Source organism: Danio rerio, chromosome 5 (assembly GCF_049306965.1).
Source record: "Danio rerio strain Tuebingen ecotype United States chromosome 5, GRCz12tu, whole genome shotgun sequence".
Lineage (NCBI taxonomy): Eukaryota > Metazoa > Chordata > Actinopteri > Cypriniformes > Danionidae > Danio > Danio rerio.
The window spans coordinates 42,414,820-42,429,059 of NC_133180.1; the positions used below are offsets into that span (position 1 = coordinate 42,414,820).

The following is a 14,240-nucleotide window of genomic DNA, read 5'->3' on the forward strand; positions in this document are numbered from 1 at the left end:
AGTTGTAAATTTATTAATGAAAATGCAACACCATTTTGTTTTTAATAATGGCTCGGATTAAGGCTCTGTTTTCAATATGGCTCAATGAAGGGAAAATGAGGGTGGTTAGCATCTCTCCAAACCTTCTGTCCGTCTTTCTGTGAAATGGCAATAAGATTTGTTTTAGTCACCACACATTTCAATGCAGTAATATAACTTTTGGTTTAGCAATGAATTACTCACTATTACAGTTGGAATGATAAACCTCTCATTCCTGTTGAATGATTCTATGAGCCTCATGTCTTCATCGGATAGTTTAAAATCAAACACCTGTGTGCAAAAAAGAGCCATTAAAATATTAAATAATCTTGATGCCAAATTCTTTTGACTTTACCAGTCACGAAGCACATACTCAAATCACACAAATGAGATTACATTACAGGGAACGCTATTCTTTGAATATTGACCAAAATTACTTTTGGAACATTTAATTTCAGGACAAGTTATCCAATTAACTCTCCCCATTACTGCTCCTGTCCTCCAGATGTCTCTGTTCTCTCGTATTGCCATTCTAAGTAGGCTTAATTACTGGCTTTGCATGAAAGGGACCACCCAAGCTTTAAGTTTTTACTCCTACTGTTTTCAAACATTTGAGTTTTTCTTTTTCTGTTGAACATAAAATAAGATGTTCTGAAGAAAGCCATTTTCCCTACTTTCCCCAAAATATCTCAACAGAAGATAGAAAAACAAAAACTTTGCAACCACTTTAGGAAGAGTAAATGGGCCCGTATTATCATTTTTGGGTTAAATTTCCCTTTAACCCTTCCTGGTATGATTTCAACCAAGATTTGGTGACGTGACTCATCAATCGGTGTTCAAACACCTGTCGTGGCATTGGAAATGAGCTTGGAGAGCTCAGGTGGATCTGGATCTACATGGGCTGAAATGAGTTATCGTGGGCAGTATGAACATTTTAAAAGCTGGACTTTTTAAAGTTCTGTATTTTCGTAGTTTTGACATCATTGTTTGCGTCTGGTCTTGACGGTAAAACGAAAAAATCAAAAGAAAAGTCACGAAAACCATCCTAGCATTTACAGTCATTGGCTTAACTTCACCATCAGGACGCGAGCTTGTTGGCGCCATTTCAACCGTTGAGCATGACGTTCGCGCGAGGATAGAAGACTAGTTGTTGACACGAGGTTCAGGTAACATTAGCAATTTCTGTAATTGTTGAACGTTTAAGATTGTGCTGGTGTTTCTGCTGGATTTGTTTGTGATAAATCATCATTTTCCGACCAATGTACGTTGGTCAATGCTGAATGTTTCACTGTGGTTTAATAGACTGCTTGCAAAAGTTTACATAGGACTAGTAGAGATTCACAGATTCAAGGTGGAATCATATTAACTGTAGGCCTAGGTGTAAATATTTTGTTTAAATCGTAGTCTGTATTGTAAATAACTTAAAGATGAATGACGTGACAGCACACGAGTCAATTTCAAAGAGGTAGTTTGTGTTTATGTATATGGCCACAGTTCACGTAAATGACTATGCAGGGCGTCACAGTGGCGCAGTGGGTAGCACGATCGCCTAACAGGCTGGGTCAGTTAGTTTGCTTGTTCTGATCGTGGTGGCGTGGGATTCCTCCTGGTGCTCCGGTTTCCTGCACAGTGCAAAGACATGTGCTATAGATGTATTGAAAAAGCTAAATTGGCCGTAGTGTAAATGTCAGAGTATGGGTGTTTCCCAGTGTTGGGTTGCGGCTGGAAGTAAAACATGTGCTGGATATGTTGACAGTTCATTCCGCTGCGGTGACCCCTGAATAATAAAGGGACTAAGCTGAAAAGAAAATGAATAATATGCAGTCCTATGCATTTCTATGGAGTCACTTTGGTAATTTGTGGGAATGATGGCAGCCTAAAGAAAGTAACTAAATGTGTCAATTTTAAAATGGTTGACTTTATGCAAATAAAGTCTTACAGTCTTATACATGTGTCTGCTTTTTAAGATAGGGAAGAAACTTGGGGGGAGAGAATCCAACCTACTTCAATGTTCTGTTTGATCCTTGATGGAGTGACGCTTTTAGGGATGCAAACGACGCCTCTCTGAATGTGCCATCTGGGAAACAAAAAACAAATCCAGAATTTCACAATCAACATACTCTAGAATGCACTAATAGTAATACTCAAACTTTAAAGGTAAATGTGGGCCTAATTTTGGATGTGTACACAGATCTCACCTGATGATCACCTGCGCAGGGGTCTTGTTATAGCTCTTGGCTATTCCAACCACTCTTGGATCATCCAGAAGTAAAGCTTCTCCTGGTGTAACCCATGGACGATCAGGAGACCCCAGAGGACTGTACGCTGTCACTGTCAGATTTCGACTCCAGCAGTGGGACACCAGCTCAGCCTGCACCAGGTATGGATGGCACTCCACCTGTAAATGATATAAAAATATTTATTTAAAAATACTTATTTAAGAAACAGATTACTTAAAATGGCAAGAAAAAAATTAAAGAAAGAGATTTGCATGCAATATAGCCACATAGATTAAGTCCGTATGCATGTCATCAAATGCCTTTTTATAACTGTCCATGGCAAAATAAAACAAGGAAAGTAGGCTTGGGCCGTTACAAGATTCTAACAATATGATAACCTTGGTTAAAAATTTGCGGTATTGTGTTTACTGTTCTAAAATATACTGTTTTTAAATGTCTTGTTAAAAAACAAAAACTTTTTTTTCCCTTTTGAACACAATAGATTTTATTTTGAGAAACATTTAAAATATTTTAGAAAAGAAAACATGTCAGGCTAAATAATGAAAATGAGTTATTGACTTCTGCTGTCTTCATTTAATTCAAAAACAGATATATATATATATATATATATATATATATATATATATATATATATATATATATATATAYATATATATATATATATATATATATATATATATATATATATATATATATATATATATATATATATATATATATATATATATATATATATATACATATATTAAATGGCATCTTTGGAGATCTTTTCTGCTGGAGATACTGTTGTCCTTAAAAAAGTTAATAAAAAAGTACACATACCTTAGGAATGGTATTGCAGAAAATTTTGACAGTTTGAAATTAGAAATTTTGACCTTTCCAAACCGCGGTATATCTTGAAAACAGATTGTCCCATGCCTACAGTCCAGTCACTGTCTGCTTCATACCTGATTGACCACTGGCTTGTGTTTGGCAATGCTGAGAATGTCATCAATCTGTTTGGCGTTGAAGTTTGACAAGCCAATGGCTTTTGCCAGCCCTTGGTCAACCAGCTTCTCCATGGCTGCCCAAGTGTCTCTGTAGTGAGTGTCATCATACTGAATAGTACCATCAGGATGCCGGGGTATCAGCTCATCTCCTCTCCTGGAAGTTTTGAAAAACACTGGAGTTGTCCATTTGTGAACAGGCATTTATCACTTGGTGCAAACAGTACCACTATAAACCATTCACGTGATGAATGTGCTTTCAGATTAAATAATGCCCACATTTTGTCCCTTAAATAATCAGTATTAGCTTATTTGCATTATTATATTTATATTCATTCACCACAGTAATGTTTAAAGGCTTGGGGTTATTTAAATTAAAACATACTTTTATTTATCAAGGTGTATTAAACTCACCAACAGGTACTGTAAAGATTAAATTTTAGAACTTGAGAAATAGTATCACAAAACAATATGCAACAGCTGTTTTTAGCATTGATGATAATCAATATTTTCTCTGTACAAATTAGCATATTCTGCATATTTCTGAGCAGACGCATGTTTCTAATGCTTCATGCAACACTAAAACTCAACTTTGAATAATAGTAAATTACAAGTAAAAATTATATGTATGTGTGTATGTAGTTGTATATATATATATATATATATATATATATATATATATATATATATATATATATATATATATATATATATATATATATATATATATAAAATAAATATGTACTCACATATTCACTGGCCACTACTCGTTAACGCAAATTTCTAACCAGCCAATCACATGGCAGCACTTCAATGCATTTAGGCATGTAGACATGGTCAAGACGATCTGCTGCAGTTCAAACCGAGTGTCAGAATAAGGAAGAAAGGTGATTTAAGTGACTTTGAACATGGCATATTTGTTGGTGCCAGACGGGCTGGTCTGAGTATTTTAGAAACTGCTGATCTACTGGGATTTTGACGCACGAACATCTCTTGAGTTCACAGAGAATGGTCCGAAAAAGGTCAAATATCCAGTGAGCAGCAGTTCTGTGGGCACAAATGTCTTGTTGATGCCAGAGGTCAGAGGAGAATGGCCAGACTGGTTTGAGCTGATAAAAAGGCAACAAACTCATATAACCACTCGTTACAACTGATGCATACAGAAGAGCATCTCTGAAAGAACAACATGTCCAACCTTTAAACGGATGGGCTACAGCAGCAGAAGACCACACTGGGTGCCACTCCTGTCAGCTAAGAACAGGATACTGAGGCTTAAATTCGCACAGGTTCACCAAAATTGGACAATAGAAGATTGGAGAATGTTGCCTGGTCTGATGAGTCTTGATTTCTGCTGTGACAATCAGATGGTAGGATCAGAATTTGGATGAAAACCATGAAAGCATGGATCCCTCCTGCCTTGTATCAATGGTTCAGGCTGCTGATGGTGTAATGTTGGGGGAGTATTTTCTTGGCACACTTTGGGCCCAATAGTACCAATTGAGCATAAACACCTACCTGAGCATAGTTGTTGACCATGTCCATCCTCTTATGATCACATCTTCTGATGGCTTCTTCCAGCAAAATAACTCGACATGTCATAAAGTGTGAATCATCACAGACTGGTTTCTTGAACATGACAATGATCACTGTACTCAAATGGCCTCCACAGTCACCAGAATCAATCCAATAGAGCACATTTGGTATGTGGTGGAGTGGGAGATTCCCATCATGGATGTGCAGCCGACAAATCTGCTGCAACTGCGTGATGCTATCATGTCAATATGGACCAAATATTTCTCGGTGAAATATTTCCAGTACCTTGTTGAATCTATGCCACAAAGGATTATGGCAGCTATGAAGGCAAAGGGGGGGTCCAACCCCTTTTTTAGTACTGTGTACCGAATAAAGTGGCCGGTGTTTGTGTGTGTGTTTGTGTGTGTATATATATACAGTCAAGCACACATTTAATTATACCCCTGGGCTTGACTGTGTATATAATACAATATTTGCAATATTTCTGTTTTACTATATTTTGATCAAATACATATGGCTTTTATGAGCATAAAAGTCATCTTTCAAACACATTTATTTGTAAAAACGTTGGTGTAATTCGTAAAAAATTCTCTATTACCCAAGAACTAGCTCTTAAAGGACAACTCACCCAAAGGCCATTGGCCAGTGAATGAGGTAGAGGTCCAGATAACTCAGCCTCAGGTCCGACAGAGAGCGCCTGCAGGCCTCCTCCACATCATCTGGATGGTGCTTGGTGTTCCACAACTTGGAGGTCACAAAAATGTCATCTCGTCTCAAAGACTATAGAGGCATAAAGGCTGTGTGACACAATGGTAAGATGCATTTATGCCTATATTGGCTTTAAGTGGTTCATACTGTACCTTTCCTGGTCCTAGTCTTTCAGTGAGAGCCTCTCCAACCTCACGCTCGTTGCTGTAAGCTGCCGCACAGTCAATGTGTCTGTAGCCACAGTCTAAAGCTGCCAGTACAGCCTGCTTCACCTGCAGCCAGACAGTCAATCCAGTTCACATGTGATCATATGTAAACATTTCTTTAATTATTGTACAAAGATGATCATTATTATTGTATGGGTCTGTATTTAATTTGTATCAGCTCATGTTTGGATTGTCATATAATGGGGTGGGAAGGGCTACACACACCTGTCCTGGGGCACTTTTCCATGTTCCTAATCCCACCGTTGGCATCCTCTGACCAGTGGAGAGAGTGATTGTTGCTGTCATGGTTTATTAGTGCACGTTTTCCTGTCCAAATGAAAAAATAAATAATAATAATTTGAAGATGAGACAAAATACTATATTTATAGACTCCTTAACACTATGGTTAGAGATTATAACAGTAACACTAATCCTAATATAAATATAAAAAAATTGCCAACTATAACAGGCATGACATAAAGGAACAATGTTATTGGAATCTTTGATGGAAAGATTAATTTTGGAAATTTACACACACAAAAAATCTCTTTAAGAACTTTTCTTTTTCCCATTTAATGAACAATAGAAATTCTGCTTTAAAGAACTTGCTTTTAATCTTGCAAATGGTAAACTAATGTGTTTATTTTAAACAAAACATCATTATTTCTATGTGTAGATGATAATACAGTTATTGTAGTTATTGTTGTGAATGACCCTTTGATTTTATGGTCATTTCAGTACTGATAACAAAAAGTTGGCTGACTAAAAAAGGTATTCTGATAAATGCATGATACTTTTTTTTATTGCTTGATCTGACAATTCAAGAACATCAGAACAAAGTCCAAGGAATCACAGACAGATCTTTTAAAAGGTCAATAATATACGTAGTCATAAGAAAAAATATAATCACATACAAATAACATACCATTAGAAAGTTAGGAGTGACCAAAATTGTTTGGATATTGGACAATCTAAAAACATATGTGCTCATGTCTCCTCTGCTTGTTTGCAGAAAGAAAAGGAGCTGTTTGATGTCCAAAAATGTTGAAATACTATAATTTACAGGATAAATTGTATGTAAAATTTTAAAATGTAATTCGTTTGCCTTGTAGGAAATGCAGTTTTTCCCTGGTGAAATCCAGGTTCTAATCCAGTCTATATCCTCAACCAAGGACCTCAAGTAAAACTTTCCTTTTGAGGAAATTTTCCTTTTAAATTGAAAAAAATGTGACACACAAGCCTATTGTTACATTTCTTATCTAACAGACTAACACCTTCTAAAAGCAAAGGAGAATGAGTATTCACTGAGCTCCTTGGGTTAAATCTGAATCTGAAATCTGAACTAAACCGAGTGATATTGCTTTAACCGCTTTATTAAAATCCTTAGGAGGAGTTGGGAAACTGTGCTATGTTATAAACTGTTCATACGAAACAATATTTTCAGCATCATCAAACAAGCAAGAGATACAATTATTATTATTTTGAAACCACCTTTGGACAAATAATGATTTGTTTCTGATTGTAATTTCTCAGGAATTCCATAAGAAAAATCGGAGGGGAGAAAAATTGTGAACACAACCAAGCTTCCAAGCAAGCAGACAGTGATGGTGAAATTTAGACAAAGCTTAAGGTAGCTTAGAGGGAAGATAATTACAAATACATTATACTATTCATTCTACATTAGCATTTTCTTTGTCTAAATTTTTGTAGTAAAAATGTAGTAACTTATTAGCACAAACATTTAGTATGCTAGCCGGATAACTAAAAATTACAAATTTAACCATTAAAATACATTTACACAATAAAAATCTACTTCTTATATAATTCTCTATTAAAGTGATTCAAATTTAAATCTTGTCATCATTAAACACAAAATAGTACTCGATACAGTACCAAAATAACATCATATAATAGCCTGATCTTTTATCAATGCAGTGATTATAGTTTTCCTCCTTTCTGAATTTTCACTCAGTTTAAATTAAACTAATTATTTCAGTATTTCATTTGTAGATGGGGAAAATATCAACGCTAACATTTGCAAACCATAGAATAAATGATTTACTTTGTGGCTTACCTCTGAAAACGCTTCAGTCTGCAGAATCTGACAGACACAGAGCTTTTATACACGCTAAGTTCAAAGTCTTTGTTTATTCGTTCCCTTAAAAGGCTGGCCAATAACCAGAAGCAATCCACAGATCTATCAAATGAACATTTTATGACAACAGCTTTCAGACCAACCTACTTTGACAAGTTTGCTTTTATTTTTGCTTTTTCCCAAGCTGCGCAGCATTGGTGGAATTTCTGGCTGTCAGTGTGGCTTTGGAGGGAATGGAGTTAATGAAATGGCTTGGGTCTGGAAAAGGCATCTGTTTATACTGAATGTGTTCACAATAGAGCCACATATCAAAACAGTTTAGAGTGCGTCACATTCTCGCATGCTCAGGTTTAGCCCTCTCAGCTGTTACGGCCTTCCTGCTGGACAAATATAGAGCAAGCAAATTATTACTGTCTGTCTCACGACTGCTCCAAGTGTTGTGACCTGGCAGCGCTCGACTCGAGGTCCACTTCCCTTATGAGGTCAGGCAGCCTACATGACTTAGTCACCTCACAAAGCTGAAAAAACCCCTCAAGAACATTCTTGATCGTGGAGTCACTGGCAGCCTAATGGTACCACTGTCTCATTTGTGAGGGCAGTCCCGGAATAGCTGAGGAATATTAAGTATTGATATTTACAGTGTGCGTATTTTTAGAAATTACTGGAAAAGTAGTAATGGGAGGTGATATATTTTTTTATTAAAAGATTTAACTGACCTAGTTTATATTCGGATATAGTTCGGACTGCTAAACAAATCACTGGCACTACCCTTCCTACACTTCAAGAACTGTACTCTTCCAGAGTGAGTAAAAGGGCTCGCAAAATGACTCTGAACGCCTCACACCCAGCACACTTCCTGTTCGGACTGTTGCCATCTGGTCGGCGCTACAGAGCACCAAGCACAAAAACAGCCAGACACAGGAGGGGTTTCTTTCCTCAGGCAGTCTACCTCATGAACAGTTAAATATCCTCCTACTGTGCAATAAACATGTGCAATACTTTATCATACACACTTGTAGACAGAACCTTACATCAATTCACAATGCAATACTTTCTCCATTGGCATTTGTACACAGCACCTTATAACCTGTATATTTATAACAAATCTTTACATACAATTCAACATCCAGATTTTTTGACTAACTGCATCTCTGTTTAATGTTTATCCTTTTTTTTTACATATTTATTTTGTGTTGTCACTTGTCACTTTATTTACACTGGAAGCTTCTATAGCTATAGATTAATTTTTAGAATAATTAAATAAAAGCAAGATACTATTTTTAAATTGTTCACAATATTACAGTTTTTATTTTTTTTTATTTATTTTATTTTTTTAATTTTGGAAAAAGTTTCTCTGTTATGATAAAGTTAGAATTCTTCAATACCAACACTTGATAGTCCAATTAAAGGTAAAGTTCACACAAAACTGAAAACATTACGTCGGTGCAATAGCCTAGTGGTTAGTGTGCTGACATAAGGTGCAGTAGCACTTCATTGACGTCCACAATAATTGTGGTTGCAGGTTTTTAGCTTTCTTTAAAATGTTTTTTTGTGTTCAAGAAAAAAAAAAAAAGAGTAAGAAGGTTTGAAACCTCTTAAGGGTGATTAAATTTGCAACTATCCATTTAACACATTCTGTTGACTATAAGTAACTGCCACTACATGTCTAGTCATCATCAGAGTATTAGACTGAAAGCATGTAGTGTTGTTAAATGACTGACATGAGTTTAGTGTTTTTCAATCACTGCAAAATATGATCGATGCAAGTGTAACAGTTCAACATCTAGTGCATGTTTACAAAAAAACTATGGAAAAGGATCATGGTGGAATGCAAAATTATGTGAACAGCCACTTCATATTTTGTCTTTTTTCATTTAGTGGTTTGTGCTTCAGAGTTGTGTGATGTGACATGCTGCCCACTTACAAGTGTGAAATGCAAATCTGCTGTAATTTGGCAGACCGTGCATTTAGACATATATCTAGCCTATTCCAATGTTACACTACCCTTCAGAAGATTCAACATTTCACACAGCAAACATGCACAATATTTATAAGATGCACTTTAGTTTTTAGACCGAATGATAAAAAAATCACAAGAATTCCTTAGCATCAGTATTTGCACGATTGACTTTTTTAAAATTCATGAATATGTATTATGGTATTCAGCAATGAGGGCCACAAATCCCTTCAGTGCCATCAGGACGCAGTATAAGTGAGGCAACATTTCTGGGAGCACAAACAAAATTACATAAATATATTATTTAGTTAAGTGGAGGAAATGCCTAATGGCTGTTTCAAAAAGTTGAAAAGAAGAAGATGAAAAGTACTGCACTCCAAAGGGCATCTGAATCCCAGATTTCTACTGAACGTTTATATTTTTACTGAATGACAGTAAACTGAACATTGAGGGCCATGTTTGCCTCTAAATGTCTGTGGTGGTTATAAACATGCTCTTCATCTCCACTTTAAGTATAAAGTTTCAAAGATGTCAATGTCAAACAACCCTGACAAAAACATGCAAGGGTGAAAAAAAGGAACTGTCACATGTTCATGTGCTCATGGAATTCAAAATGCTCCAGAGACGTTCAGTTCACTTTTAAGATGTTGATGGATCTCTGGAATCAATGATTCCTGTTAGATTTTTTTGTAGTTTTACTTGAATTTTTATTAATTTCCGATAAAACATTTTTAAAGAGAAAATTCTGTTGTTACAAAAAATTGTAACAATACGTTGTAAATACGTCAGTATTTAACATACTGTATTATTTTTTTATATTTTGAGAAAATTTTACTTCACTACTTTCAACAATAATATCTTTAGTATTTTTTCTATATTTAATAAAAAACATACCATTCCTCATTATTTTTAATATGGTGAAAACTTCAATAATCTCCAGTAAACATTTGCCTGAGTTAAATTAATGTTGAAACACTACAATACCCATGATTCTGCACAGAAAATCTTTTCCTATCCACTTATTAAGTTGTGACATATGGAATATTGGTTCTGGATCCAAGCTGCTTCTCACTTGAATTGAGAAAATATTCCTTTATGATCACTTTTAGTCATATCACACATTAAAGTAAATTTTATATATTAGCAGTATCACACTCGTAGAAGTGCGATATGACTGTATATCGGCACTGGTGGGAAGAGTCACAGTGTGATATGGCTGTATATCGGTACTGGTGGGAGGCGTGCATTGACACAAGGCCGCAGCAGTGACCATATACATTCATATCACACTGCTAACAGTGTAATATTGCGTTTATTCGACAGTTCGACGGCATAATCGTGTATATAAAAAAGACAATTAAACACGGAGAGTCTAAAAATCCTCTTGTAAGAGGAACTACTGTACTTTCTTCTGCCAGTCATTCACATCTGCAGCTGACATCAGAACAGCAGAAACCGATGCTACTTCACAAACGTCACTTTAGAGCTAGTGTTTGAATGATTCTCTAGCGTAATGTCTAACATTTTATAAAAAATGAATTGATGTTAGGCATGGATATATAATGTGATCGTGATTTTCTAAAGTAATACATCGCTTCTTAAACGTTTATTATTACCATTTGTTGAGTTACTCTATACAGTTTGATAGAGCGCTTGGACCCGGAAGCCGCTTCACGTGACGTCACACTTAACAAATGGAAAAGAGAATCACTGTGATCAAATTGTAGTTATTTCCATTATTAAATTGAGTACATGCTCTTGCTTCAAATAAATGCTGTATCTTTTTAGGCTAGTTCGTAATTCTTTCAAAAACAGAAGAAAGAAAATAGTTGTTGAAAAGTGGACTAAAAACTGTGGTGCTTCTAGTGTGTGAGGTGGATGAGTTTTATTCAGGATCATATGGTGTCAGAATATTTCAGGGTCAGTTGCTGGTCTGCACATTCGCATGCACAGTATGAGCTTCATAGAAAACGAACTGGAACATCAGTCCTAATTTATGATATCATGCAGTCAGTGGCAGATCCATTAGAGGAGTGCAGTGCAGTTAATGGACCTGTCCTGTCTGACACAGATAATCAGAGCCGTCGAGGCACTCATAACCCATGAAAAGTTTTGCTTACTGATCACTGTGAAATTTCATTCTTTGTTGTCAGTACATCCATCAACAGGACGTTCATACTGCTACTTCATGAAGAAATAATTGAATTAACTCCTTCACTTATTTTAGCTAGGGAAATCATGCTGTTTGAATAACTCACAGGAAGTTGATTGAGTCAATTGGTGACTCAGCAGTGTATTTCAGAGGAGGGATGAAAATCATTTCTGAGTAAAGTGATGTGGCGTGAGACATTTGGTAGATATATTTGCATAATGAAAACAGTCTCCATTCATGTCACATGGACTTTACATAATATACTTAAAATAGATTTAAGCTAAAGTTTTAGCCCCAAGAAACTTTTCTAATGATTATTTTAAAGGGGACTTGTAAGGTGGCATCCTTACTGCTCATTACTCAGTATGCTTCAGACGCTTGTTTATTGATTTGAATTGACTTTATGAATTTGTTGATTATCTCTTTATTTACAGTGCTCAGCAAATCTGGAGCTTATCTAACAAAATAACTCACGATACCGGTCCAAAAACCAGTACTCCCAAATTTATATGTTATAGAAAAATATTAAATACAAATTTAAAACAGAGGAAAAATCAAGGGAAGCAAATAATTGGAAAAATTGAGTTAAAATTTTGTAGGTTGTAATTCTTTTTTGTAATATTTTACTTGAATTGTATTATCTTTCTATTTCTAAATATGTTTGGTGACAAAAATATTATTTGAATAAATATATCTGTTTAATAAAGCTGTTTTGTTTAAATTCATTAAAATACATTGCTTATATTCACTGAGAAATGGAAAAAAATCTTCATTTTCAAAATGGGCTGTACTATATTATGCTGAGCTCTGTATATAGCTGTACTGTAGTATTCCCCTTCACTGATTCCTTTTTTTGTTTGGATGTTTGCCACACTTTCCCTGCAGGCACAGGACGTCAATATGACGTCTGATTGATGTTGTACCCCAACTTCATAAGATGTTGCATTTTGTTTGAAAATGAAAATGAGAACCCAATGTCAGGCTGACGTCAATATCAAATGTTGGACAGATGTTGCATTTTAGTTACTTACCAACGCAACCTATAAACAACAAAATACAAACGTCTAATTATGTTCCAGCTTGACATTGTGTGAATGTTACCACTAAGATGATTATCAGACGTTGGATTTAGGTTGCAATACCTGACAAATAAATGTCAGTATTTGAAGTCAATATGACGTTGATTTAAGATGTTGGCTCAACAATGGATTTTGGTCACTATGGTCAAAATAACACTGTCCTTAACTGCTGATAACCTAAAACTAACTCAATATCAATGTCTTATGACGTTGTGTGTCTGCTGGGGTGTTTTAGATTATCAAACAAATTTAAATGAAATGAAGGTTTTCTTTGTTGTTTTGTTTTCCCTTAAGGATAAAAATAAAAAACGTAATTTTTTAAAAGCATGATGTGTTTAATTGTGTTATCTTTGAATTATTAAACAGATTTATTAAACAGTAATATTTATTAAAATTATGTTTTAGTCACTGAACATATTTAGAAATAGAAAGATAATACAATTAAATTCAAGCAAATTATTGCAAAAATTTTTACAAATTACAAATTTTCAACAATTACATTTTTATTAATTTAAATTGTAAATATTGTATTTAATATTTTCCCCTTATTCAGTTGAAATCTGAATTATTAGACTGCTGGTTTGTTTTCAACCAAATTTCTTTTTAACGGAGATAAGATTTTTTTCAACACATTTCTAAAAATAATAGCTAATTTATTGTAATTATAATAACTAATTTCTAATAACTAATTTATTTTATCTTTGCCATGATGACAGTAAATAATATTTTACTAGATATTTTTTAAGACACTTCTATACAGCTTAAAGTGACATTTAAAGGCTTAATAGGTTAATTAGGTTAACTAGGCAGGTTAGGGTAATTAGGCAAGTTATTGTAAAAATATAGCTTAAAGGGGCTAATAATTTTGTCCCTAAAATGAAATAAAAAAATTTAAAACTGCTTTTATTCAAGTCGAAATAAAACAAATAAGACTTTCTCCAGAAAAATATTATCAGACATACTGTGAAAATTTCCTTGCTCTGTTAAACATCATTTGAAAAATATTTTTAAAAGAATAAAAAAATTCTAAGGGGGCTAATAATCCTGACTTCAACTGTGTGTATATATAGACATGACTGTCAGGCGATTATCTGGCGATGTATTGTATGAGTGTTGAACCAATTAATTTCTCTATCAACTGTCAGCTATTTACAACCTCAATGTTTAAAGCACACAAAAACATACATAAATCTGCATGTCTCACCATGACTTGGGCATGGTGACAATGTACCGCTCTTATCAGTTTATGTCTCTTTTGTCTAGAAT

At 34.8% G+C, this 14,240-nt stretch overlaps 1 protein-coding gene across 1 annotated transcript; it reads right to left on the reverse strand.

Annotated features, from left to right (window-relative positions):
• Position 1: 1 nt before the first annotated feature.
• akr1a1a (aldo-keto reductase family 1, member A1a (aldehyde reductase)) lies at positions 2-7,785 on the reverse strand. Its single transcript, NM_001003783.2, is given in 9 exon segments — positions 2-137; positions 223-309; positions 2,023-2,095; positions 2,217-2,416; positions 3,206-3,401; positions 5,406-5,557; positions 5,638-5,757; positions 5,917-6,018; positions 7,766-7,785. Coding segments are annotated over 8 exon segments (975 nt in total). The 5' UTR covers positions 5,998-6,018; positions 7,766-7,785; the 3' UTR covers positions 2-71.
• Between the last annotated feature and the right edge of the window lie 6,455 nt (positions 7,786-14,240).